The 25,851-nt window shown below is 34.5% G+C and overlaps 2 protein-coding genes across 2 annotated transcripts; both read left to right on the forward strand.

Moving 5' to 3' along the window:
• Positions 1–989: 989 nt before the first annotated feature.
• Positions 990–11,022, forward strand: si:ch211-170d8.8 (C-type lectin domain family 4 member E). The gene is made up of 7 exons (XM_056463297.1): positions 990–1,087; positions 1,231–1,359; positions 5,330–5,407; positions 5,777–5,863; positions 8,014–8,153; positions 8,445–8,557; positions 10,328–11,022. Exons 2-7 carry the CDS (start codon positions 1,290–1,292, stop codon positions 10,467–10,469), a joined length of 630 nt encoding a protein of 209 aa, XP_056319272.1. The 5' UTR covers positions 990–1,087; positions 1,231–1,289; the 3' UTR covers positions 10,470–11,022.
• Positions 11,023–17,356: 6,334 nt separating this feature from the next.
• Positions 17,357–25,850, forward strand: asgrl1 (asialoglycoprotein receptor-like 1). Its single transcript, XM_056463294.1, has 8 exons — positions 17,357–17,426; positions 17,971–18,054; positions 18,284–18,367; positions 18,457–18,537; positions 19,626–19,676; positions 21,594–21,730; positions 21,811–21,926; positions 23,134–25,850. Exons 1-8 carry the CDS (start codon positions 17,357–17,359, stop codon positions 23,297–23,299), a joined length of 789 nt encoding a protein of 262 aa, XP_056319269.1. The 3' UTR covers positions 23,300–25,850.
• The last annotated feature ends 1 nt before the right edge of the window (position 25,851 follows it).

Below are 25,851 nucleotides of genomic sequence, written 5' to 3' on the forward strand. Positions count from 1 at the left end.
GCTACGTGTTCCAGTCCCACCCTCCTTGTTTATTATGTTCACCTGTTTGTTTGCCAATTATTTCTCCTTTATAGTCTCCTCATGTCTGCTGTCGTGTGCCAGTTCGTCATTGTTTATTTGACATTTCCAGTCTTTCCTTGTCATGTCTTGCCCTGTCCAGCCCTGATCCCTGCCTGGTCAAGTTTGTTTATTCATTTATTTGTGTTTTGGTTATGTTTTCCCCCTCAGGGTAGTTTTTTGCTTTTTGTTTTATTTTATAATTGATAAACCCATTTTTTAGTCTGCATTTGAGTCCTCGCTCCTTTCCCCAACCACTGATCGTGACACTTATTTCCATATTTTATAAAATGCTGTAAAATTCTTTACATCTTTGTCTTAATTTTTTTTGTTGAATCAAATTAACTTTTTTAGTCATCTCAACTTACACTAATCAAACTGACCAAAAATATTAAGTTAAAAGTTTAAAAATTTGGTAAACATGATTAACTTATTAAAAGTATTTTAAAGCAACATAAAAATACAGATTTTTTGTCTTTACATTTTTTTATAGTGTGGCACTTACACAAGGGATTTTTATTTGTCTGTTGGATGTAAAGTAGATTTGACATTTTTCTCACATTAGATTGCTGTTATCAGTATATCTCAATTTTATTTTATTTCAAAATCTTTTTTTGAGAGTTGTCAAAACTCTATCATGGAGTTCACCATTTGTTGTACAGTAGTATTGCTCCAATTAGCTGTACTCAATTAGCAGTCCCTTAATGAGTAATATGGCTAATTAAATGTGATAACTACATTGCACATGACAGTTAATTTTAGGTTTGAACTGACAGATCAAACTTCAAAAGGCCAGTGGGCATGCAAAGAGCTTTTGCGCAGTTGTTTTTCTGACTTCCCACTAAGATATTTATATTTTATAACTACTTTGTCATGCTTCTCTGGCAGCTGAAATGTTCTTGGCAGAAAACCCAGAGCTTTGGTTTGGCTGGGTGGAGGAGACCAGCCCCTCTGGCGTCATCCAGCCATTCCTCACAAGTCTTCACTTTCCATGCTGTGCCATGGAAAACGCAAGGAAACAAGCTGATCAGTAAGTCGAAGCTTTCTTAAAAATATTCTTGATTAAATAACTCTAAGTGTGTTTGTGTTTATGCTCATGGTTTTGAAAGTGATGTGCATATTTCTTGCCTCATGGAATGTCCTAAAGAGGGGTTTTCTTTTTTACATTTGCAGATGAACACTTGATTTATATTGTATCGCCACGAATCAGGCTTATAGGCTGACCTCAAGGAATGCAGACCGACAAACTCGCAGAAGATGTGGAGGGAAATCCTGACAGGGTGGATCCCTACTACCAGCAAGGCAAGTAATGTAGTCTCACTCAAGCTTATTATAGCAGAGACAGTGGCTGTATGGGTGTTGGCTTGCTCATACGGTGGGTAAAAGTTGGATGTACTGGTATCTATGAAAGAAAAAAGACATGTTATGTCATCAGTGCTCATTGGGCATTTGCAGTTATTGCACTGTAAAAAGTGTGTATTCATTTACAGGTTTCGTATTTCGTGATTTACATATTCTTTTGTATATTTATGGCTGTGAATTGCATTATGGGACGTTTATCTCTGCTCTGTTGACTTTTGATGTTGAATATATATATAATTATAGTGTATGATAAATAATATAGAGAATTAGCTTTGTAATATAACTGAAAATTATTTAGTAAAAATTTGTGTAATTTACAAACCAAATGTAGCCAATATATCACTTCATACTATTAAAATGTCAGTAAAAGTCAGTTTTTAAAAATGTTCAACATCACAAGTTTTTGGAGGGAAGATCAATGACCCAAAATGCAATTCATAAGCATAATAAACAAACAAACAAACAAACAAATATCATGAATCACAAAATAAAGACAACTGTTAACTTATGGATTTATTTTACAGTGTATATGTTGCTTAAATAAAATATCAGCTATACAGATTTAAAGTAAGATATTGTGAAATCTGGACCTATTTATTATTATTATTGATTATTCTGCCAGTAATACATGAAACCTGTGCTGTGTGTGAAGAAAATGTCTCTTGATAATTATAGTGATAATTAAGACAAAACTGAAGTTTGTAAACTCTTTTTGGAACATTGGCTAAAACTCTTGGTTACACTTTAAGAACCAAATCTCACGATTAACTATAGAGGCTCATTACCTGCCTATTTTTACGATACTGATTGTTAATTTGGACTTATGAAGTAAATAATCTGCATGATCTTATTCTCCATCTCTTATCCTAATGAATACCTAAACCCTGGGGTGCTCAACCCTGCTCCTGGAGATCTACTGTCCTGAAGTGTTCAGCACCAACCCTGATCAAACACACCTGAACCAATTAATTAGGACCTACTGTGCATCCGGAAAGTATTCATAGCTCTTCACTTTCCCACATTTTTTTATGTCACAGCTTTATTCCAAAATGGATTAATTTAATTTATTTCCTCAAAATTCTACACACAATACCCTATAATGTCAATTAAATGAAATTGTTGCAAATTTATTAAAAATAAAAAACTTTAAAAATCATGTACAGAAGTATTCACAGCCTTTGCTCAATACTTTGTTGATGCACCTTTGGCAATAATTACTGCCACCACCATGCTTTGCTGTAGGGATGGTATTAGCCTGGTGATGAGCGGTGCCTGGTTTTCTCTAAACGTAACACCTGGCATTCACTCCAAAGAGTTAAATTTTAGTCTCATCAGACCAGAGAATTTAGTTTCTTATGGTCTGAGAGATTCCAGCCGGGGAGTGGCTTCCGTCTGGCCACTCTACCATACAGGCCTGATCGGTGGATTGCTGCACAGATGGTTGTCCTTCTGTAAGGTTCTCCTCTCCACAGAAGAACCCTGGAACTCAGACAGAGTGACCATCGGGTTATTGATCACCTCCCTGACTAAGGCCCTTCTCCCCGATCACTCAGCTTAGATGGCCGGCCAGCTCTAGGAAGAGTCCTGGTGGTTGCAAACATTTTCCACTTACGGATGATGGAGGACACTGTGCTCATTAGAACTTTCAGAGCAGCAGAAATTTTTCTGAGCTCAATTCAGAGCTTCACGGCAAAGGTTGTGGATACTCATTGTCACCTTTTTCACCACAATTATAATGTTCTATTTGCGTTCTGAATGATTTTGAGATGTTGAGCTTCAAAGTTTTTGCATTCCATAGCGGACAGTATGTGTGTTACATTTGTTTTTTAAATAAAAAGTCCTAAAATGTAAACAACTCATAAAAAAAACACCCCATAATGTAAAAAGTTGTCATTTAATAAGAATATGTTAATAACTCAATTTTGACAAAAATGTCAGATAGAACCTTATAATTCTAATGTGACTTTATGTACTTTATGTTTTTATTTTTAATACATTTGCAACAATTGCAAAAAAATCTTTTTCACATTGTCATTATGGGGTATTGTGTGAAGAATTTTGAAGAAATAAATGAATTTAATCCATTTTGGAATAAGGCTGTAGCATAAACAAATGTGGAAAAAGTGAAGCGCTATGAATACTTTGCATTGTAAACAGCACTTGATAATTACACACAGGTGTGTTTGATATGGGTTGCAACTGAAACCTGCAAAATGGTAGATCACCCCTGCAGCCTAATCCTAACCACTATTTTATTAATAGCAGCAAATTAGGAGTTTATTGAGGTAAAGGTATAGATAATGGTTTGTTAATAGCTAAAATTGTACCTTAAAATAAAGAGTGACCAATTTTTTTACACAAGTAGTCTGATTACAAAGAGATGTATATGTTTATGTTTTTATAATTCAATAAGAATTATAATTCTTATTATAAGAATTATATAAATAAGAAATCTAATTTTATCTTTAGGATTTATTTATTCAGTTAAAGGGATGGTTCACTCAAACTATTTAAATTTACTCGCTATTTACTGACCCTCAAAGGGTTCCAAACCTTTATAAGTTTCATTCTTTTGTTGAACATGAAAGAAGATATTTTGAAGAATGCTGAAAACCGGTAACCACTGACATCTGTAACAGCAAAAACTGCAAAAACTATGGAATGTTACTGTTTTTCAGCTTTCTTCAAAATATCTTCTTTTGTGTTCAAACAGGTACAAGTAATGGGTTAGTTAATGTTAAAATTTGCAGTTTTGCGTGAACTGTCCCTTTAATTTGAGGACTAAGTCCAGTTACTCTGAAGCAGCCAGGACTTGAACTATTGACATTCTTGCTGTGCAGACAGCACTATACCACTGAGCCACTGTGCTGCCCAATTTTATTTGCAGTTCTTACAATATTTGTATAATCATTTATGATTGTTTTAAAACAGGTCAAAGTCAGCATCAATAACAGCTGATTTCACTCTGAATAATTTCACTTGATAAATTTAGTATCTAACCCAGGCTCATTGGAGATGCCTGTCCAGGGCTACATTTTTGGGAACCATGAAGAACCTCTGCTTGCAGTTTTTATTTTCAAAAATCCACTAGAGTCCGTTGTGTACATTTTTGACAATATCAAATATGTTTTGGCTCATTCACACTACGAGCGACACACAGTGACAAAGCACAAGTGACTGTTCATTTCAATGGAGAGCGTGCAACTTCTGGTGACTTCCAGCAACCTCAGCAGCTGTTGGCAATAGATGTAGGTGTGTTGATCAACGTGACAAAGCTGAGAATTCTTCATCTTTATGCAAATGAAGAGTGACTTTTGCAAGCAATAGCCAATAAGAGCATCAGTAGAGCTTACATGATTCAGCTTCTACAGAAGCCTGTTGTATTCCCCATGCTGTAGACCTACACAGACCCACATTTGCAGCAGATCAATAGCAGCAATGATGGAACAACACACTTTTTTCTTGTTCATCTTCGTGATTAAGCAGTTTATGTACTGATTCCATTTATATTTAGTGTTTTTCCAGAACAATGTTTACTTCAGCGGCACATAAACTCATTCGCTCTTTGTGAATATCATCATAAACATTACCTAAGCAACCTCAAGAGGAGAATGTTCAGTAGCAACTTCAATCACCACCTAGTGACATGAAGCTACAAAGTTGCTGCTGGTGTGAATGAGGCATTACTGGGCCATGTTTTCTCATACCATGTTTCATTTGTACCATTTGTTCAGCCAGACGTAGCCCTGAGCACATATTTTGCGGTTTCCAAAATTGTAGCCCTGGGCACATGTTACCAATAAGCCTGTGTTATTAGTAACGGTGCATTTCTAATCAATTTCTTTAGAAATTGTTGACATTTAGCAAGTCTATTTACTGTGATTTCCCCGATTTTTTTTTTTTTTTTCAGGCAAAGTGGCTTGTGCCATGTTCACAGTTCTCCTCCTATTTTCCTTCTTGGTAATAGGAATCGTAACTGGTCTCAACTGTAAGTCTCATTTAATATTATTAAAGAAACAGTCAGAAATGAAAAAAGCTGTCATTTACTCACCCTTCACTTGTCACAAACCTCTATGAGTTTCTTTCTTCTGGAAAGAAGCTGGAAACTTGTAACCATTGACTTCAATAATGTGTATTTCCTACTATAGATATCAATGGTTTTCAACATTCTTCAAAATATCTTCTCTAGTGATAATAAAAGAAACCCATAAAGGTTTGGAACCATTTAGGGGTCAGTAAATGGTAAGTCAACTTTTATTTTCATTTTTGGGTGAACTCCCTTTAATTGTCTCTCTGCACATTTGCATGGGTAAATAGATGTGTAACTGGCTTGTTTTTATACTTCACCACCCATCAGTCAAGAAGAGTTCACAAGAGGATCAGAACAGAGGTCTTCTTTCTGATGACATCACGCCAATCCCGTTCCAGTATAAAAGTGATAAAGGTACAAAGTGTTAGAAATTTATAGAAAAAGAACGCAATTGCAATTCAACTAAGAAATAATAAGATTTTAGTGAAATGATGAACCTTATATTAATTTTAAAAGTGTTTTATAATTACAGTTGAAGTCAGAATTATTAGCCCCCCTGAATTATTAGCGCCCCTGTTTATTTTTTCCGCCAATTTCTGTTTAGCGGAGAGAGGATTTTTTCAACACATTTCTAAACATAATAGTGTAATAACATAAAACTCATCTCTAATAACTGATTTATTTTATCTTTGCCATGATGACAGTAAATAATATTTTGCTAGATATTTTTCAAGACCCTCCTACACAGCTTAAAGTGACATTTCAAGGCTTAACTAGGTTAATTAGGTTAACTAGGCAGGTTAGGGTAATTAGGCAAGTTATTGTATAACGATGGTTTGTTCTGTAGACAGTCAAAAAAAAAATTAGCTTAAAGGGGCTAATAATTCGACCATTAAATGGTTGCTAAAAAATTAAAAGCTGCTTTTATCCTAGCCGAAATAAAACAAATAAGACTTTCTCCATAAGAAAAAATATTATCAGACATAATGTGAAAATTTCCTTGCTCTGTTAAACATCATTTGGGAAATATTTAAAAAAGGAAAAAAAATCAAAGGGGGCTAATAATTCTGACTTTAACTGTATATAGTAAAAGATAACCAAATTTTAGTGAGTAAGTGTGACTGCACGGTGGCTCAGTGTTTAGCACTGTTGCCTCACAGCAATAAGGTCACTAATTTGAGTCCCGGCGGGGTTAGTTAGCATTTCTGTGTGGAGTTTGCATGTTCTCTCCTTGTTAGCGTTTCCTCCGGGTGCTACGGTTTCCCCCACAGTCCAAAGACATGTGCTGTAGGTGAATTGGGTAAACTAAATTGGCCGTAGAGTGTGAGTGTGTGTTTGGTTGTTTCCCAGTACTGGGTTGCAGCTGGAAGGGCATCCGCTGTGTAAAATATATATGCTGGAATAGTGGGTGTTTTTTTCCCACTGTAGTGACCTTTGAAATAGAGAGTAAGCTGAAGGAAAAATGAACAAATGAATGACTAAATTGTATAATGTTTACAATAAATTAAGTACTAAAATATTTGTGACAAAATGTTCCATTGTCGATGAGCATAACAGATATATTTATTAAAAAATGAAATATCTTTATTTTGACTTGTACTTATTGAGATATACAAAATATATTGAAGCTTTTTTGTTGACAAATAAGTAAAGCCTATAGTGGTTTAAAGGAAAGTGACAAAGATTTAAATCCTTCGAGTATATAGATTTAAAAAATGATAGTTAATAAGTATTTTGGGCTTTACCAGGATCCTTAAAGGGATAGATCCCGCCAAAATGAAAATTCTGTCTTCATTTACACTCATTCTTCGAGAGGGATCTGGATGCAGACCTGGTGCAGTGCAATCTGAGCTGCATGCAATGCTTTTTAATGCGCTCACCTAACCCCACCCCTAACCCAACCTGTCACAATGACGTCACACACTGGATTGAGTGCATTCTGTCTGACATTGCAGAGTGATGCAATCTCAGCTTGCATCATAAAGGCTGCATCCAGATACTATTGCACTCTTCACTTGTTCCAGCTTGAGTTTTTTGGAAACTTTCCTATGTGATTACAGGTTTTCAGTAAGTCAGGGGTGAGTAAATGATGACAGAATAAGAAATTTTTTAGGGAACTATCCTTTTTAAATATATATATTTTTTGTTTCATCTAATGATTCCTTTTATGAAAATGCCTGAAAAGATTTATTACTATGTAAATATATTGAATGAGGATTTTTTCTGTAAATCATGTTTGTTAAGCATCTTAAGTTGCTGTTTTTTCTTATAAGCATGTGAGCCTGATGAAGGTCTTTGACCCAAAATGTTGCTAGTTTAAATATTATATGAATGAGTTATTAACAGTGTGCAGATCTTTTGGTGTGTTTTTTGATATAATGTTTTGTGAATAGCTTTTTGAAAATTATGAAAAATGTATGGAGATTATATTTGGGCTCAGAAATACAAATTAAAGAGGACGCATTCTAATGTAAATAGCCCCTTTTCATTTTGACTAAGGCACATTTAAGGTTGATTATAAAAAGCTGTGTCAATAGTGCTGTGTTTTGTTCTGTTAAATACAGGCCTCTGCTCAGAGGGTTGGCTTTTATATAAGAACACCTGTTATTTGTTAGAGAATGTTTATGGGACATGGGAATCCTCAAAGTCTTTATGCCTCAGCCGTGGGGCACATCTGATGGTAGTGGACAGCGAGGAGGAGCTGGTGAGAACAAATACTTTTAGTAAAAATACTCTTAAAGTGACAGGATTTTTGTTTCAAATAAATGCTGTTTTTTGAACTGCTTTTTCAAGAATTCAGCTTTGCAAACATGTGAATAAAATATGTTTTAAAATATATGCTAAAACAGAAAAAAGTTGTTTTAGATCCTTGGCTAATTTTTGCAATTGTATAACATTATTGTATTTACTTCGATCAAATATATAACCGCATATTTATAATATAACCAAATAACCAGCTGTATAATTAAAGCACATTTGTACCTCTTTGTTTTAGGAGTTCATTTCAAGAGTTGTTCAGAAATGGACTGACTACTGGATAGGTCTCAAGAGGGACAAAATGGGCAAATGGTCCTGGGTTAATGGAGATGATTATCATTCAAATCTACAGTAAGCCAGCACTGCCTTCTATATATACGGTCAAGCATGGACTTATTCATACCCCTGGCAAATTCTGAATGACTTACAGTAGTTACTATTATTCAACCAGCAAGTTTTTTTTGTTGACCAGAAATGGCACAGGCTTATCCCAACAGATTATAAGACGATGTACAAGAGGCATCATTGTGGAAAAAAATATTTCTCAGCTTTTATTTACGTTTGAACGAAAAGTGGCATGTCCAAAATTAATCCTACCCACCTCAATAATCAGTAGAAAAGTCTTTATTGGCTATTAGAGCAATAAAATGCTTCCTATAATTGCTGACCAGCTTTTTGCATGTCTCCACTGGTGTTTTTGCCCACACATCTTTAGCGATGAGCTCCAAATCTTTCAGACTGGAGGGTCTTCTTACCATCACCCTGATCTTTAGCTCCCTCCACAGATTCTCAGTTGGATTTAGGACAGGACTATGGCTGGGCCACTGCAAAATGTTAATGTTTTTGTCTGCTAACTATTTCTCCACCATTTTTGCTGTGTGTTTTGGGTCGTTGTCCTGCTGTCAGTTTCTCTGCAGACTGCCTGTTGTTGTTGTTGTGAATTTTGATCTATTGCTCTGTTTTTATGGAGCTGTTTATTGTGATTACGTTCCCTGGTTCATTATGTTTGACAGTAGGGATGGTGTTCTTAGGGTTGAAGGCTTCTCCTTTTTTTTGCCAAATAAAGGCTACATCATTGTGACCAAACAATTACATTTGTTTCATCAGACCATACAATTGGTGGTGCGGTGGCGCAGTTGCCTCACAGCAAGAAAGTCACTGGTTTGAGCCTAGGCTGGATTAGTTGGCATTTCTGTGTGGAGTTTGCATGTTCTCCCCGTTTTCATGTGGGTTTCCTCTGGGTGCTCTGGTTTCCCCACAGTCCAAAGACATGCGCTATAGGTGAATTGAATAAGGCCATAGTGTATGTGTGTGAATGTGAGTGTATGGGTGTTTCCCAGTGATGGGTTGCACCTGAAAGGGCATGCGCTGTGTAAAACATATGCTGGATAAGTTGTCATTCCGTCATTCCGCCTTGGCGACCCCTTAATAAAGGGACTAAGCCGAAAAGAAAATGAATGAATGATGAATGACCATACAACCGAAGACCAGAAGTCTTCTTTTACCAGATAAGCATTTGCAAAGGCCAAGTGGGCATTTTTTGTGCCTTCTCTGGAAAAGTAGCGAATTGTTACAGTACAACCAATTATAAATTTTTAGCAAACTTTATGTTGTCTGGGATTGCTTTTGAGAATCTATAAAGAAGGGCAGCCATATTAATATCATGATGTATTTGTGGTGTAATAATTATAGAAAACAAAATTGACTGAAAGCCAAAGCAGAAAGAAAAACTATGCATTTTGTAAATAAAAATATTAGTGTGTAAATGGCCTAAAAGTGTTGTATGGTCAGTATTTCATGATGTTGATTAATATATACAGCAGCACAAATCCAGAACTGCTCCACATCCAAACAATCTTATTTCAATACTAGATTACAGCAAGATTCGTTAGTGCGCAACATTCAAACTCATAAGAAAGATTTTCGTTTTTGGTTGAAAACATTACTGTGTAAACATTGCATAACCGAGTTGAGAAACACCAGCAAACACAACAACAAAAACAACTGAATGTCAAAGTATGAGTCCACAGGAAACATTGTTAAGCAGACTACAAGCAGATGACATACCAAAAAGGCTTACACGTTGTCTTCTTAATTGATTGTGTTTTGTGTACTTTTCAGCTTCTGGGATGAAAATCAGCCTGCTCATGCTGGTATGGAGTCCTGTGTCTACTTAAAAGGAACCGACACAGTGCATCGGAAGCTGTTTCATGATTCTGACTGCAGCAGTCAGCGATTTCACATTTGTGAACACCAACTATAGAAACCGTGTTTTAGGAAACATTGCCTATTTGCCTGTTCTCTTAAAAATCCTGCTCTGGATGGACTTTATACGTGTCTTCTTTTGGGATTTAAACTGTACCTGCTTGACTGGTGCACATGTACTTGAGCTTTTTACGTTTGTTTAAGTGCAAAGACATTTATTTTGTTCATCTTATCTTTGAAGCTATTTTATTTGAGCAGATATCATTGTATGTTACATAATTATTATATTATTATAATTTCTAAGTTTATGTAAAAAATCTTGAGTCACTCAAAAGCTCTTTTAATTTACAGTAACACAACTAATTTCAATTTGGAATTGTTGTAATTAAATGAAGTGTGATTTTAATTAAAAAAGAAAAGGATTTGACAAACACATTCAGAAGTGTTCATTGATGATATATAGTGATCAAAATGTATACGTACAATCTGTTGGATTTAAAAGGGATTGTTCACTCAAAAAACGTAGATTCTGTTACCATTCACTCACACTCCTGATACTGATACCCTGAAGAATGTTGAATAAAATGACCAATAAAATGACCATGTTCTTACTATGGATGTCAATGATTTTTCCAACATTCTTCTGAATATCTTGTTTTGTGTTTACAGCGTTCAGAACCACTTGAAACTTTTAGATTTATGTTGAACTGTGCCTTTAACAGACAAGCCTTATTTTGAACTGAGGCAATAAAAGTGAGAAGGGTATAAACAGAAGTCAGAGCCAGCTCCAAGTGGGTGGGACTTGAGCTTTTTATTTATTTAATGTCTTGTACATGACACGGAGCCCAATATTGTGCTTTTTGAATGTCTACTCCAACCTCACAGTAACCTGATGTGTTTTATCAACGTCTACTCCACCCACACCACCTAAACCCAGCCCACCTGTGGCGTAAGTCCCTCCCACTTGGAGGTCACCCAACCTACTTGTAGTGTAATACCTACCACTTGGAGGTCTCCAGGCTGCATCAGTACCTACTTGGTAAAAGTAACCAGTAAAAAATCAAGATTACAATTAATTAGACCTCTAGGGGTGAGCGGGATGAACTGCAGGTGAAGAAATTACAATGGAGACACCAGTTCTTCTTCAAATATGCAGGTATTTTGGTCCTTCATAAACATCATGAGCAAACAGCTCCAAAACCCAAATCATTTTCAAATCCAAGTCAAGAGATTATTTTCCAGTTTCCATATTGACTGCAGGATATTGGTTGAAAGAATTTTTAAAAATATTTTGAAAGTGTCTTTTGCTCACCACAACTTCATTTGTTCAAGAATGCCATACAAATAGTAGCAACAGTAATATTACATTAGTCTAATCATGTTGGCAAGGACAAACTTAACTTTCATTTCATGCCGACTTTAACGTCCTGGAGGTAAAGTTTTTTTCACAGAAAACACCCCTCACATTTTCTTCAGAGGATGTATGAAATCCACATGAAGCATGCAGATTCACTCAGCTTGTCCCCAGTGGTGAATAACTAAACAGGTTTCATAGTTTTTAATTGATCTGGGATCAGAAAATGTACATATAAAGAGTTCAGATGCAAAAGCCGCTAAACGCCACTTCCACCAAAAATGAGATAATGACATTGAGTGAATACTTTAGGCACGTAATACACCATAAACAAATAGATTTACTTCGAATCATCTAAATCGCAGCGTCAGCTCATTCAGAAATAACAGTTTGCATTTCACGAAAGACAGATTTAAGATGCTGTTCTTTTATCCCACATGGATGCTATGAGGATAAACAAGGGACCAAGACCTTAAGTATGGTGAGAATGAATGAATGACAGCTTCTAAAATTATCTGAGAGATATCCCCTTTTTGCCCAGTAGGCCTACCTTGTGTTTTATTAGCTAATGTAAGCTATTTTTAAAAGATAAATATAATGTATAAAACTTAACATTATTTATATTACTTTATATTACCTATAAGTATGATAAGTTTTTTTTATATAAATAGACAATGCACAGATATTGATGTTTCATAATGTTTTACACTACATTATTTGAATCTACCAAGCTCAGATTACAATGTTTGCTAAACATTGCTCTACTTGCGTTAAATCCAAATCCCAAATATCAGAAATGACAACAGACTGTTAAGAATGAATGTCAGTTTTAATGTTATTGATTAATGCACTTAACAGATTTCATTCATTCATTTTCATTCTGCTTTTACCCTGGTTTATCACAGTGGAATGAACCGCCACTTACTTGACAGATTTATGTATTTTAGGTGGTTTATGTAATGTGTTTTATGTTTGGTAAAATAATCTTTAATTGCACCTTTAGTGATTTTTTAACTAATTGCAGTGTCTTGTCCCAATAGGTGGATTTAGAGGTTTTTGCAAAAAAAAAAAAGCACAAGTAGATTTAGCTGGTTTTGACGCAAAAAAAAAAAAAATTACCTTGTTAAAAACCAAAGAATTGTCTAAAGTGACATTTTTGAAAAAAGGTATTTTATTTACTCGCTAATAACCTTATCATTACATATAAAATGTTACTACTGAACCTAATCAGAGGAGCCTGATAGAAAATGCTCATTTACAAGAAAAGAGGTCTGAAGGATTTAGAGGGTTTTGCATCTGAACTCTTCATATATAGTATTATAAATGATACAAATATATTTACTGCCATTTGTATTTATTTAAAGCATCCTTGCTAAATTATATATTAATTTTGTATTTAATATTGTAACATCTTTGCATCATACACAATCATCCATGCAGGGAGACATCACTAAAGTGATCCTTCTGCCACTTTATGTTTGTGGCATATTTAAGCCATGTCGTGTTGCAGATTATTGCTGGACTTCATTTGGAAAGGCTCATCCCCAAGGCCGCTGCTGGCCAAAAGGGTGCCCTTTATAGCTAAATTTCACTGTGGTGCTCTCACAGAGGAATAAAATAAACAAACATATATAATTAAACGTGCATTTATTTAATGATTTATTTATTTATACAAATATTCATATAAAAACTCAAAACTACACTTAAACATTCAAATATTTACATTATAAAATAACAGTTTACATAAAAAAACACTGACATGTCTTCTGCAGAAGCATTCAAACATTTACAAAAAGGTAAGGAATAAGTGCAGCAGTGCAGCAACCTGTGTCTGTACCTGTGCAGCTGCTGGTGCCTCTGGAGCAGTGCTGGTCATGCCACCTATCACCTTTTGTGAGAAACTACAGCATTGAACTTCTATGTACAAAACAGAAGAAATTTGTCATTTAAAAAAAAACTCATGACAAACCATTAAGACAATGGGCTAGTCAAGCACTCTTCATAATGTGCTTAAACTACAACCAAAATGTGCAAATTTAACTTGCACTATAATCTATGTTGATAAAAACTGACCCTTGCTGTCAGTAAAAATCTAAGACATTTGTGGTTTGAAGAATTATTGATTATACTTTTAAACAAAAGTTTTTTGTTTACATTCAGAAAACCATTAAACATTGAGGAATTCATGCAATAAAAATGGTTTATGGCCTGTGGCTTCATATGTTATATTATTAATCTTTCAGAAATCACTGAATATGAGTCAGTTTTGTTATTTCATATTGTAATGTACAAAATGAAAATAACTGGCCTGTTAAAAACACACCAATCCACCAATGTAAAGACTGAAAAGACTTTATTGTCATTGCAGCGATACAACAAAATGAACTTGGCAGAGAGAACAGCAGCAATAAAAAATGTAGAAATAGACAAAACAACAAACAAAGATAACAGAATTATAATAAATAATACATAGAGTGAAATAATTGTGCAGTGCATGTGTATGTAGCTAGTGTGCAAACAGAATTGTAAAGTATTGCACATGTTGATAATAATAATAATAATAATTAGCAGCAACATGGGAAAGAGGTGCAAACGGATTGGTTTATTACTAAAAGTGACAAAACATGTCCTATCATAGTTTAAAGCACAATGCATAGCAGCAAAGCAAGAAACTAAACTTAAACATCAACAAATAAACCAGAAGTTAAATGTTAGCCTCACTAATAGAACAACCAAAAATATAATGTTTTCAAGATTCATGGGCATAAGTTACCTGAAAGTGATGATAAGTTACCTGAAAGTGACGCAGCTTTGGCATGAACATGGTCTGAGTGTTTCATAGACTGGAGTAGTGTTGGGGGAAACAAAGCCTCAAAACAATTTAACCAATTGATTTGCAAAATTATTCATTGTTTTTTCAAAGCGTTCGAAACAACAAATTTGAGACTTTGTCAAAGCCATGTAAATGTAACAAAAACTCAGGCAAAACATGCATTAGAATTGATCTTTTGAAACACATTGCAAACTTTAAATTGAAGGTTTAATCTACACTGTAAAACCCAGTAGTCAACTTTATCAAATGAAATGAGTGTAGTTAACTCAAAATTTACTGAAAGTTAATTCTACTCATTTGAAAAGAGTTTTGAACTCAGTGTTGAAGGTAATGACGAGTTAATTAAATACCTCATTACTTCAACTCAAATGAAGTAAGTTCACAATACTCATATAGATCCACTTTTTTTAACTCAAATGGTTTGTAGCAATCGGTTTTCTCAAATGGTTTGAGTTGCCTTAACTTACTGGGTTTTACAGTACTCAGTTGGTTTGAGTTTTCTTCATTTATCGGGTTTAACTGTGCTCATTGCTTCGTTTACTCAAATCTATTAAGTTCACAGTACTCATTAGGATTAGATTTTGAACTTAAATAGTTTGTTGCAATCAGTTTGCCTCAAATGGTTTGAGTTACCTTAACTTTTTGGGTTTTACAGTGTAAAAATGCACTTATCTTATCATCTATCATTATCATAAAATATTAAGTGTATGCATGATTTGCGCTTTTTCATACATTTTATGAATATGGCTTATTGCTTGTTTCAAGCTGGACTCTGCAAATCAGGTAAAAAAAGAAACTATTACACTGTAAAACCAGATAAGTTAGGTTAACTCAAACTGTTTGAGGAAACAGATTATGGCAAACCATTTAAGTTTGAAACAGAATGGTTTGAGTACTGTAAACTATATATTGTGTCACATACACATATATCGTTTGTCTTGATATCATCAAATTTTTAGAGTATTTGTAACTTAAACAGTTTAAGTTCAGTTAACAAATGACTATTAGTTCAATTAGCTTAAACTGGTCAATTAAGTCCAAACAACTATAAAGCTACTCAAATGGTTTGGAATTCTTTCTAGCATTAGAGTTAACACAAAAAATATATAATTTATTAATTCATAACTCATTTTATTAGAGTTCTAATAAATATAATCAATTTATGAGTTACCAAAACTCTTTTTCATTGAGTTAAAGTAACTTTTTAAAAAATTATAAGTTAATCTCATATGGCCTTGAGTGTCTACATATGTGGACAGCACATTTTAGCTCTTAAGTGTATATTTAAAATACTTTGAATGTTTTATATTTTGTTACAGACATACGGTGTCATCTTGCAACTGTTTTGCAGCATATGAAATGACCCAAACCCTATTTTTAACTGTCCAAATGGAAAAAAAAATAGTTTTTACTATCTGATAGTCAAAGCAAGTAAAAAAAGTTCTATGTTATATATGCATTAAAAAACATTCAGGAAAAAGTGTTTTATGTAAATACAGACCACGAGTCCACATATATGGCCATCATTTTTCTCTAAAAGTACATCATATCAAAAGATGATACTTAGATTTTTGTTCTAATTAGGTTCCAATAAGCCCAAATAGCAAAGAGAAACAAAAATGCATGTAAAAAAACACCTTGGGCCTTAAGAGGTAAACTAACTTATTTCATTTAGTTATTTTCACTGTTCCTTTTTATTTCATAGACAAACTTGTAAAACTGATCTGAGATCAGTTAAAAACTATGTGGGCACTCTGAGTGATGTGACCTGAACCTGCGTGCTTCATGTGGATTTTATGGTATTACACAGATCTCTCGCCAGTGGATAAACATACAATTTTCAAAACAGGTATGACAATACGAAGCTCTGTTTACTGGGATCATATAATCTTCCTAATTTGAAAAAAAAAAAAAAAAAAGCTGTTAAAAAAGCTGTTATTTATTGCAAGTTGGCGCAATTTGTATTATGGTCAATGCAGTAAGGGACTATAACATCAGTAACATTGAGTAAAAATATTTGCAACATACAAAATTGTAAAAACGAAATTGTACCTTTGAATTGTTTTGCCTTTATGCTTGGTTTTCTTTGTTTATTAGACCCGTACAATGTGTAAAAGCTTTACTAAGTGCAACTTTTAAACTTTTGTCATGGAAATTCTGTACCAATATGGCATCATTACTGACGCATTCTCAGAGCTGGGACGTGATATCTAGTGCATTTACAGTATGTCTCATCTCTACCACTCTTCTACTTACCCCCAAAATCCCTTTTCCTGCCCCTTTTAAACTTCAGACCCATCACCAATGCAAGTTTAAATTGACATCAGATACAATAGGTGGCGATAATGCTTCAAAGGATTTAGACAAAAACAACAACATCAAGATTAAATTGGTTGCTTGAGGCTGTAACTGGTACCAAAAGTGCTCCAACAAAGTATTGAGAAATGGCAGTGAATCCTTATATAAATTTGAAATAAATTTGCAAAGATTTCACACAAACTACTTTCACGTTGTCAATATTGTGTATGATTTGTTAAGTTCAGAGGGAAAGCAGTGCATTTAGTTCATTTGGAATAACAGGGAGTAACACAAAATGTGGAAAAAGTCAAGTCTTCCTGTAGCCTATATCTTAACTGAAAATTTTGTGATATTTCACACACGTGCAAACGCGAGTTTTATAAATAAGTGCAGTAGACATTAGGATGGTCGATTCCCCTCTCGGAAATGGATAGGAGTTGTTGCGTAAGTGCAGAATGCCATGAAAACAACCATTAGGACACTGACCGCAGCAGACGAGGAGAAGAGTCCACACAAACTCACTTTATACAGTAAGATTCGCTGCACTTTACTGTTTGATTTTCTTGCAGTTTTTTTTTTTTATTCAAACGTGGGTTAAATTAGGACAAACACAACCATGATCTTAAAATATGTCATTTAAATTGAATTTTTAACAATTATTGGGTTTGTCAATATTTTATTTATTTGGTTTTAAAATTAGAGTGTAATGAGAACGTTTTGAGTGCTTCTCAGTGTAATGATGTTTTCAGCTTTAAAATACATTTCTTTAACTAAAATATGTTGGGTAATAAATCCCTTCATTCTGCTCTTTTTTTAAAACTAACAATATGTGGACAGACATTTTAGTTGCTCTTTTCCATGTTTGTGATGGATGAAGTTCAGACAAAGTTAATATTCAACTGCCTGTTACATGGCCTTGAAACTCTTGCGTTTTGTACACTCAGGCTGTTTATTTACACCTCATTATTAGTCTTGGCATTTGTATAAAGGAAAAAACACATTTCAAATTTTTTTTAAATAATTTTTTTAATCATTCACGTCCTTCGAATACGTCCTTCGTCTTGCATTTTTCAGACATGGAAACTGTATCATATGATCGCTTTACATCAGCCGAGGCAGAAATTAATCACAGTGGACAAAAATTCATAATGCAATCAGGTGAGAAAGACGATTTTGTTTTCTTACGTGTAGAGAATGTTTAATTTATTAAATGATGATAATATTAAAAAGGTATTCTTGTTAAAAAAATGAAAAGAGAATAAATCTTCATTAAGAAAGTCTGACTTTTAAAAACAACATGATTATGAACTACTATAGTGAATCATTGTTTGATAAATGATGTTGAATTGAGAGTTTTTTCCAACTTGTTTGTTGTTTCTTTCTAAAGGTAGAAGGAACAGAATGATGTATATAATCTATGCCATTCTTGCCCTCTATGTGTTTATACTGACCTTGGCTGTTGGAATTAAAAGTATGTTTAAGCCTTTTTCTTCCGCCTAATGTTTTTTGATATTGTAATTTGTCTTTTTGGAGTTTGATTTTGACTATGATTCTTTCAAGTCTCTCAGATCAGCCAAGAGGTTGCAGATGTTAGACTTTCTATGAAGACCCTCGTTGATGCCCCCAAAACTCCACAATTTGGTAAGGACCTGTTTCTCAATAAAATGTTATATACAGGGTATCCACGGGGTCTTAAAAAGTCTTAAATCTCCAAAGCAAATTTTTAGGCCTTGAAAAGTCCTAAATCTACAGAAATATTGTGTTGTAGGTCTTAAATCTTTTTTTTAACGGTTCGGTATATTTCCCTTGTTAATGTTTAGCTACTTAATCTGGCCATTAACACCCATACAATCACCAACCATCCCAATCTCAATAAAACTTTTTACTTTTTATTTACAAATAGCTTTTAGTTACTTTTCTTACAGCAGGGGTTCCTTAACTCCTGGAGTAGGTTCTGGAGGGCCGGTGTCCTGCAGATTTGAGCTCCAACTTGTCCTGCACAGATGTTTCTAGAAAACCTAGTAAGAGCTTGATTAGCTAGCCCAGTGTGTCTGATTGGGGTTGGAACTAAACTTTGCAGGACACCGGCACTCCAGGACAGAGAGTTTGAGAACCCCTGCCTTACAGTAACATTTGTTTAAAAGTTCTGAATTTATTTATTACTGAGGATACTGACCTGACCTATATATATCTTTTCATAAATTCATTCATTCATTCATTCATTTTCTTAGTTCCAGCTTAGTCCCTTTCTTAATCTGGGATCACCGCAGCGGAATGAACCGCCAACTTATCCAGCATATGTTTTACGCAGTGGATGCCCTTCCAGTCGCAACCTATCACTGGGAAACTAGGAAACCCACGCTAATAAATTATTATTATTATTCTATTATTTAATTATAATAGTTTTTTGATTGGGCAAGTAAAAAAAATGTTCAACTGGGATATTCACAAAAAATCCTAAGCATGTAACCCTGTATAAGTCTAAAATTGTATTCATAATGGTCTTCAAAATGACTTAAAATGTCTTAAATTTAACTTGGTGAAACCTGCAGAAACCCTGTCTATACACTATATAAACAATATGATGATCCACCAATGCAATTCAAAAGTGTAATTAAAGGGAAACACTTATGAATCATAAACTAGAAACAACTGGTACATGTGGTTCATTCATATTAACTATCTATTTTGTTGTGTAAAAATGAATTTATTCATGTTTTTTCTCACAGAGGATGGTCATTTCTCTGAACTTGTGATGCAGGTGCCAGTGCCGGTGCAAGGTTTGTTGTTAACAATAATCAAAAAATAAATAAATAAATAAATAAATAATAGAAAATAAAGATATAATTAGCTTTAGCAATTTAACAATTTCGTTGGAATTAAAAAGGCACAAATATTTTTAAATGATGTAGTCTATGCTGTGTGGACCAGGACCACTGAATTAAATCATTTAGCTTCACAAAATGTCAGCATATCTTCTTTTTGGCCTGTATAAGTTTTTTTTTTTTTCACTTTTAAACACTGACCTGCATTTTATGAGTGACCAAGGACCACAGTTTCATCTAAAAATTTTATATCCTATTTAAGAAAAAAATCAACTGCCCTGAAGTCAATTTAGAAAGTTTTTAAATTTTGGTGAACTGTCCTCTAAAGTTATAATTTATTTACAACCCCAAATCAGAAGAAGTTGGGACAGTATAGAAAACACAAATAAAAAAAGAAAACAGTGTTTTCCAATTTTACTTTGACTTGTATTACATTGCAGACAATATGAAAACAAAATATTTCATGTTTTGTCCAGTCAACTTCATTTCACTTGTAAATATACATCCTTTCCTGTCATTCAAATCTGCAGCACATTGCAAAAAAGTTGGGACAGGAGCAATTTAGGGCTATTAATCAGGTAAATTGCTTTAATTGTGATGTGATTTGAAACAGGTGATGTCAACAGGGGATTGTAATAATGATTTGGTACAAAAACAATATCCAAGATAGGTCTAGTCCTTTAGGAGCAAAGATGTGCCGAGGATTGCCAGTTTGCCAACAAATACATGAGAAAAATATTGAAATGTTTAAAAACGATGTTCCTCAAAGAAAGCTAGGAAGACATTTGGATGTTTCACCTTCTACAGTGCATATCATAACTGAAACTTTCAAGGAATCTAGAGTAGTTTCAGTGTGTAAAGGACAAGTGCACAAGCCTAAGCTGAACAAATGTGATCTTTGATTCCTCAGGCGGAACTGCATCAAAAATCCTCATTCATCTTTTAGCGATATCACCACATGGGCTCAGGACTACTTTAACAAACCTTTCTCAAGTACCATAATATGTAGTTACATCCACAAATGCCAGTTAAAACTGTACTGTGCCAAAAGGAAGCCCTATGTTTACAGTGTCCAGAAGGCATCTCAGATGGACCATCACACAGTGAAAACGTGTACTGTGGTCAGATAAATCAGTATTTCAGGTTTTTTTGGGAGAAATGGACGCCGTGTGCTCCAGACCAAAGAAGAAAAGGATTATCCAGACTGTTGCCAGCAACAAGTGTAAAAGCAAGGGTCTGTCATGGTATAGGGTTGTGTCAGTGCCCTTGGCGAAGTTAACTAGAACTTCTGTAATGACACCATTAATGCTGAAAAGTTTTGGAGCACAATATGCTGCCTTCTTTTCCAGGGACCCCCATGCATGTTTTAAAAAGACAATGCAAAACCACGTTCTGCACACATTACAAAGTCCTGGCTGTGGAGGAAAAAGATACAGATACATGACTGGCCTGCCTGCAGTCCCGACCTGTCTGCAATAGAGAATGTGTGGTACGAAGACCCCGTACTGTAGCCCACCTTAAGACTTGTTTGCAGCAAGAATGGGACAAAATTACACCTGAAACACTTCAACACTTGGTGTATTCAGTCCCTAAACGTCTTTAAAATGTTGTGAAAATAAATGGCAACATTACAAAGTGGTAAATGCTTTACTGCTCCTACGTTTTTGAAATGTGTTGCAAGAACCAAAATTTGAATAGGTGTTTATTTTGGAAAAAAAAAAAATTTAATTAAAAATAAATGTAAAAAATTCTCAATGTTGTATTGTATTTACTGCAATGAAATACAAGTCTTTATTATTTTCAGTTTTTATTTTGTCCCAGCATTTTCTGATTTGGGGTAGATTATATACGTGTAACTGTATGTTCGTACAGGCCCCTGTCAGGAAAACTGGGTGTTTTATAAAGGCTCCTGCTACTTTCAGTCTACGATAAAGAGGAACTGGAAAACTGCAGAAACCAATTGCATCCAGAAAGGATCGCACCTAGTGGTTGTCAATGACTTGGCTGAACTGGCAAGACAAAAACACCTTACAGATATCTATTGAAGTCTAAACATGAGGTTTAATTTGAGTTTGGTTTCTTTTTAAACCAGGACTTTCTGTCTTCAATCGTGAAGCTGTCTGACAGCTACTGGATCGGGCTTGTTGAGAAAGAAGAGGGACAGTGGTCTTGGGTGGATGGAACAGAATTTAGCGCTACTGAACAGTAAGAATATTTGTTTACTCAAATGGATTAAGTTAAAAAATACTCATTTTTTAACTTAAAGTCGACATAAAATGGAAGTTTAAAGGGACCTATTATGCTTCTCTGATGTCCCTAGAGTGTGTATGTGAAGTTTTAGCTCAAAACATCCCACAAATAATGTTGGATAACTCTTTGAAACTGCCCCTTTTAGGCTTTGATCATAATTGTGTCATTTTGTTAACTGTCGCTTTGAATTCATATGAGATTGTGCTCTCAGCCCTATTTTCAGAAGAGGGCAAATGCCTATATGTCAGCATAGTAGCAAATTCAAAAACAAGACTAACGTCCTGTGCAAATGAAGGAAAGATCATCACTAATGGGCGGGGCTTTTGCCCTCTGATGAAACGTCCAATGAGATAATGCCAATCAAAGTGTTTCTGTAATTTTTATTAAGTGTGATTATAAAAAAAATAAATTAATACATTTTACCATTAAAAGCTGGATATATTCATTTATTGTTGCCACTCAACTGTGTTTAAACCCTTATAAAAGTGATTTTTACATAATAGGTACCCTTTAAGACAGTTTTTTTGTAATTATAGCACACTTAGTAACATCTTTTGTGTGTGGCTCATTCATCGTTACACAAAGGCTGAACAAACTCTATAACAACTACATCAAATAACCATTTGGAAACTATCTGGTTCAGTCCTAACCTTTGCTATTTGTGACTGCAGGTCTCCTTCATCAGTGTCTGAGTTGCTGTCTGTCATTTTGCTTTGTTTATTTGTCTGATGCTGGGTTTGCAGGGTTAACCAGTCATTTGCATTTAAAGGCACAGGTGCAAAACAGCTACAATTTCCTCTTAAGCAAAAACTTACATTTTCAGCAGGGTACAATTAAGAGACCCATTCTGGAGACACCAAAGACTTATTTTACATCCTGTAAAAAGGAGCACAATTTAATGCAATTGGTTTTCAAAAATGGCTTGAGTTCTCTTAACTTGTTGTGTTTTACAGTATGGGTAAATTTGACCTTCTGGTGCTTATAGGTATAAATTACAATGTTTTTTAAAACAAATGTAGTTTCATCTAATTCGTTATTGATTAAAGCTATGGGATTGTAAGAAAACACAATTTGACTGAGACATTTGGAAATATTTTGAGCTATGGCTATTGACTACATGGTGATTCTGTAATGTTAATATGATTACTAATGTTTGTTTCAGCCACTGGGATGTCGGTCAGCCAGATGACTGGGATGTCCGTGTGAATGGTGAGGATTGTGGGCAGCTTCACGGTCGGGTGAATGAGAACAGACAGAGGCTATGGAACGATGCGGACTGTACACTTTTTTACCCTTACATCTGTGAAGGCAAACCCAAGAGTCACTGACAATTAACAGCTAACCTCCAACACTACTAATTCACTTAATTAAACTTCATTTTGCTCTCTTTTTGTTCAAGTAGAAATAGCTAAACATCCTTAAAACAAGATATATTTATTTGACAGTAAAACTGATATATCTGGAATTTGAAACTAATGTTTGAAATGCTCATTGGTCATCATTGGCATGCATATTATTTGCATATTGGGTATAACTGACAACTATCCTGAAATGCATAATACAACATTTTCAAAAAATTTCATGGATCAGTATACATTTTCAGTGGTGTTGTCAAAAATGTTAATTTGTTTAGTTTTTTGTAAGTACATGGCTTAATTTGGTTAAGTTTGTGCTTAAAATTACTTAATAAATTTTCCCTCAACTTGATTTTTTTACTTCTTGAAGGAATTTAAAGATGTTTTTAGTAGAAATTAAGACTAAACTTGTGTTATAATTATTAACTATTGTTCAGGGCATCACGGTGGCTCAGTGGGTAGCACAATCGCCTCACAGCAAGAAGGTCGCTGGTTCGAGCCCCGGCTGGGTCAGTTGGCATTTCTGTGTGGAGTTCTCTCCGTGTTGGTGTGGGTTTCATTCAGGTGCTACAGTTTACCAAAGACATGTGGTATAGGTGAATTGGGTAAGCTAAATTGTCCATAGTGTGTATGGATGTTTCCCAGTGAGAGGTGGCATCTGCTGCGTAAAAACATGTGCTGGATAAGCTGGCGGTTCATTCCGCTGTGGCAAACACAGATTAATAAAGGGACTAAGTCGAAAAGAAAATGAATGAATGACTGATGTTTGTATTACATAAAAAAGTTTGTTTCAAAAAGTGACAGTATCCAGGATCACAACTATTTTTTTAATACTGTATGTGTTTTAAATGTATAAAGGTTATGATTCTCTGCCAATAATGACAATGCTTTTTAAAGGATTTTAACAAATATTTTAACATTTAAATTAAAAACATTCATTCATACACTATGGCCATTTAGTTTATTAATTTCACCTATAGCGCTTGGCTTTGGACTGTGGTGAAAAAAGGAGCACCCAAATGAAACTCACACAAATAGGGGAGAACGCGCAAACTCCACACAGAAATGCCAACTGGTCCAGCCAGGACTCGAACCTGCGACCTTCATGCTGTGAGGCAACACTGCTAACTATTGAGCCACTGTGTCGCCATATATTATAAACATTTTAAAAGTTAAATTACTTGGGAAGAATTCAAAGACACATAATGATGTAGCTGAAATTATTAAAGAATTATAAAGTAATCAATATTAAAAAATATTTTCTTAACTAATATTGGTAACAGTTTACCAAGAGTTTCATTCACTGAAAAATATATTTTTTCTGCTTGTTCAAACTACTTATTTAAAATAAGCTGAATCAACACAATTCTTGATATTTTTTTAGGAAAGCTGGGAAACTTAATTGTTTTATGCTCAGTCCACTTAGATTTGAAAAACTAAATTCAGTTAATCTATGCCGAGTTCAGACTGCATGATTTTTAAAGTAGTCGTGTCATGGATGTTTTCACACTGCATGACTATCTGGGGTAGCATTCAGTCGCTGCTTTGTTTACATTGTAGGATGGATCAACGAATGAGGGTTTCGTACTGCATGACTTTAAAAGGTCACATAATATATCTTTTGTTATAAACTACATAATGGAAAAAGAAGGTTTTAGTGCGGTAGAAAATGTACTTATTTTGCTCACCTGGCTATTAAAAATTAGCTTTTTTTCCCCAACTTTTTTACTTTTCAACCCGGTAATGCTCAGATGACACGTCAAACAGACAGTGGTGCTCCTGCCTAATTTCCACTAGCTTTTCCTCCATTTCTTGGGTTCAAATAGACTAAAAATGAGCACTTTTAACTTACACAATCTCCCGTTGGCCTGCAGGTATCCATACTAGTGGATGATGCTCTCTCATTGGCTATAGGAAACCACCAATGTTATTTTCAGAACACATTTCACATGGCATGATTTGAATCGCAGCCAGCTCTAGATATATAGCATGCCAAATACAGGACCCCTCACGGCGACTCATCGGCGATACTCTCAGATCGGGTCTTTGATCGTTCACACTGTGTAATTGATATTCACGTAAACAAGCACTGATTTGCCTTTGATTTCAGGCATTTGTCGCCGATTTCTCAAAACCTGTCAGCAAAATCGGGGCTAAAATCATGCAGTCTGTAAGCAATTGTGTGGAACCCAGCATTTTTACAGTGTTAGTTAATGTTACATTTTACATATTATCATTAGTTAATAGTACATTAAACATATAAAGCATTATTTTAAAGTTTTTGCCATCTGTTTTTTACACGTTTCAATCATAATTCTCATAAAACAAGAAAAAAAAAAACAATGCCAATGAGAAGCAAAATAATCTTTACTCTAATAATAAAGCTATATTCTCTGAAATAGTGATGTTCTGTTCACAACTTGGATGTTTATGCTGGAAAATAAAATACAAAAACTTAAAGACTTGTATAATAAATAATTTTAATCTGTCTGCTTTAAATTAAAAACCAGCTGGCATGAACAAAT

Source organism: Danio aesculapii, chromosome 8, assembly GCF_903798145.1.
Source record: "Danio aesculapii chromosome 8, fDanAes4.1, whole genome shotgun sequence".
NCBI lineage: Eukaryota > Metazoa > Chordata > Actinopteri > Cypriniformes > Danionidae > Danio > Danio aesculapii.

What these genes read in the sequence shown, in the direction of transcription:
- si:ch211-170d8.8 (XM_056463297.1), top strand. Translation starts at nt 1,290, where the DNA reads ATGCAGACCGACAAACTCGCAGAAGATGTGGAGGGAAATCCTGACAGG. An exon ending in GGATCCCTACTACCAGCAAG is followed by an intron (nt 1,360 to 5,329) that starts GCAAGTAATGTA and finishes TTTTTTTTTCAG; the next exon opens with GCAAAGTGGCTTGTGCCATG. An exon ending in CCAGTATAAAAGTGATAAAG is followed by an intron (nt 5,864 to 8,013) that starts GTACAAAGTGTT and finishes TGTTAAATACAG; the next exon opens with GCCTCTGCTCAGAGGGTTGG.
- asgrl1 (XM_056463294.1), top strand. Translation starts at nt 17,357, where the DNA reads ATGAAAACAACCATTAGGACACTGACCGCAGCAGACGAGGAGAAGAGT. An exon ending in TTGTCAATGACTTGGCTGAA is followed by an intron (nt 21,731 to 21,810) that starts CTGGCAAGACAA and finishes TTCTTTTTAAAC; the next exon opens with CAGGACTTTCTGTCTTCAAT. An exon ending in GAATTTAGCGCTACTGAACA is followed by an intron (nt 21,927 to 23,133) that starts GTAAGAATATTT and finishes TGTTTGTTTCAG; the next exon opens with CCACTGGGATGTCGGTCAGC.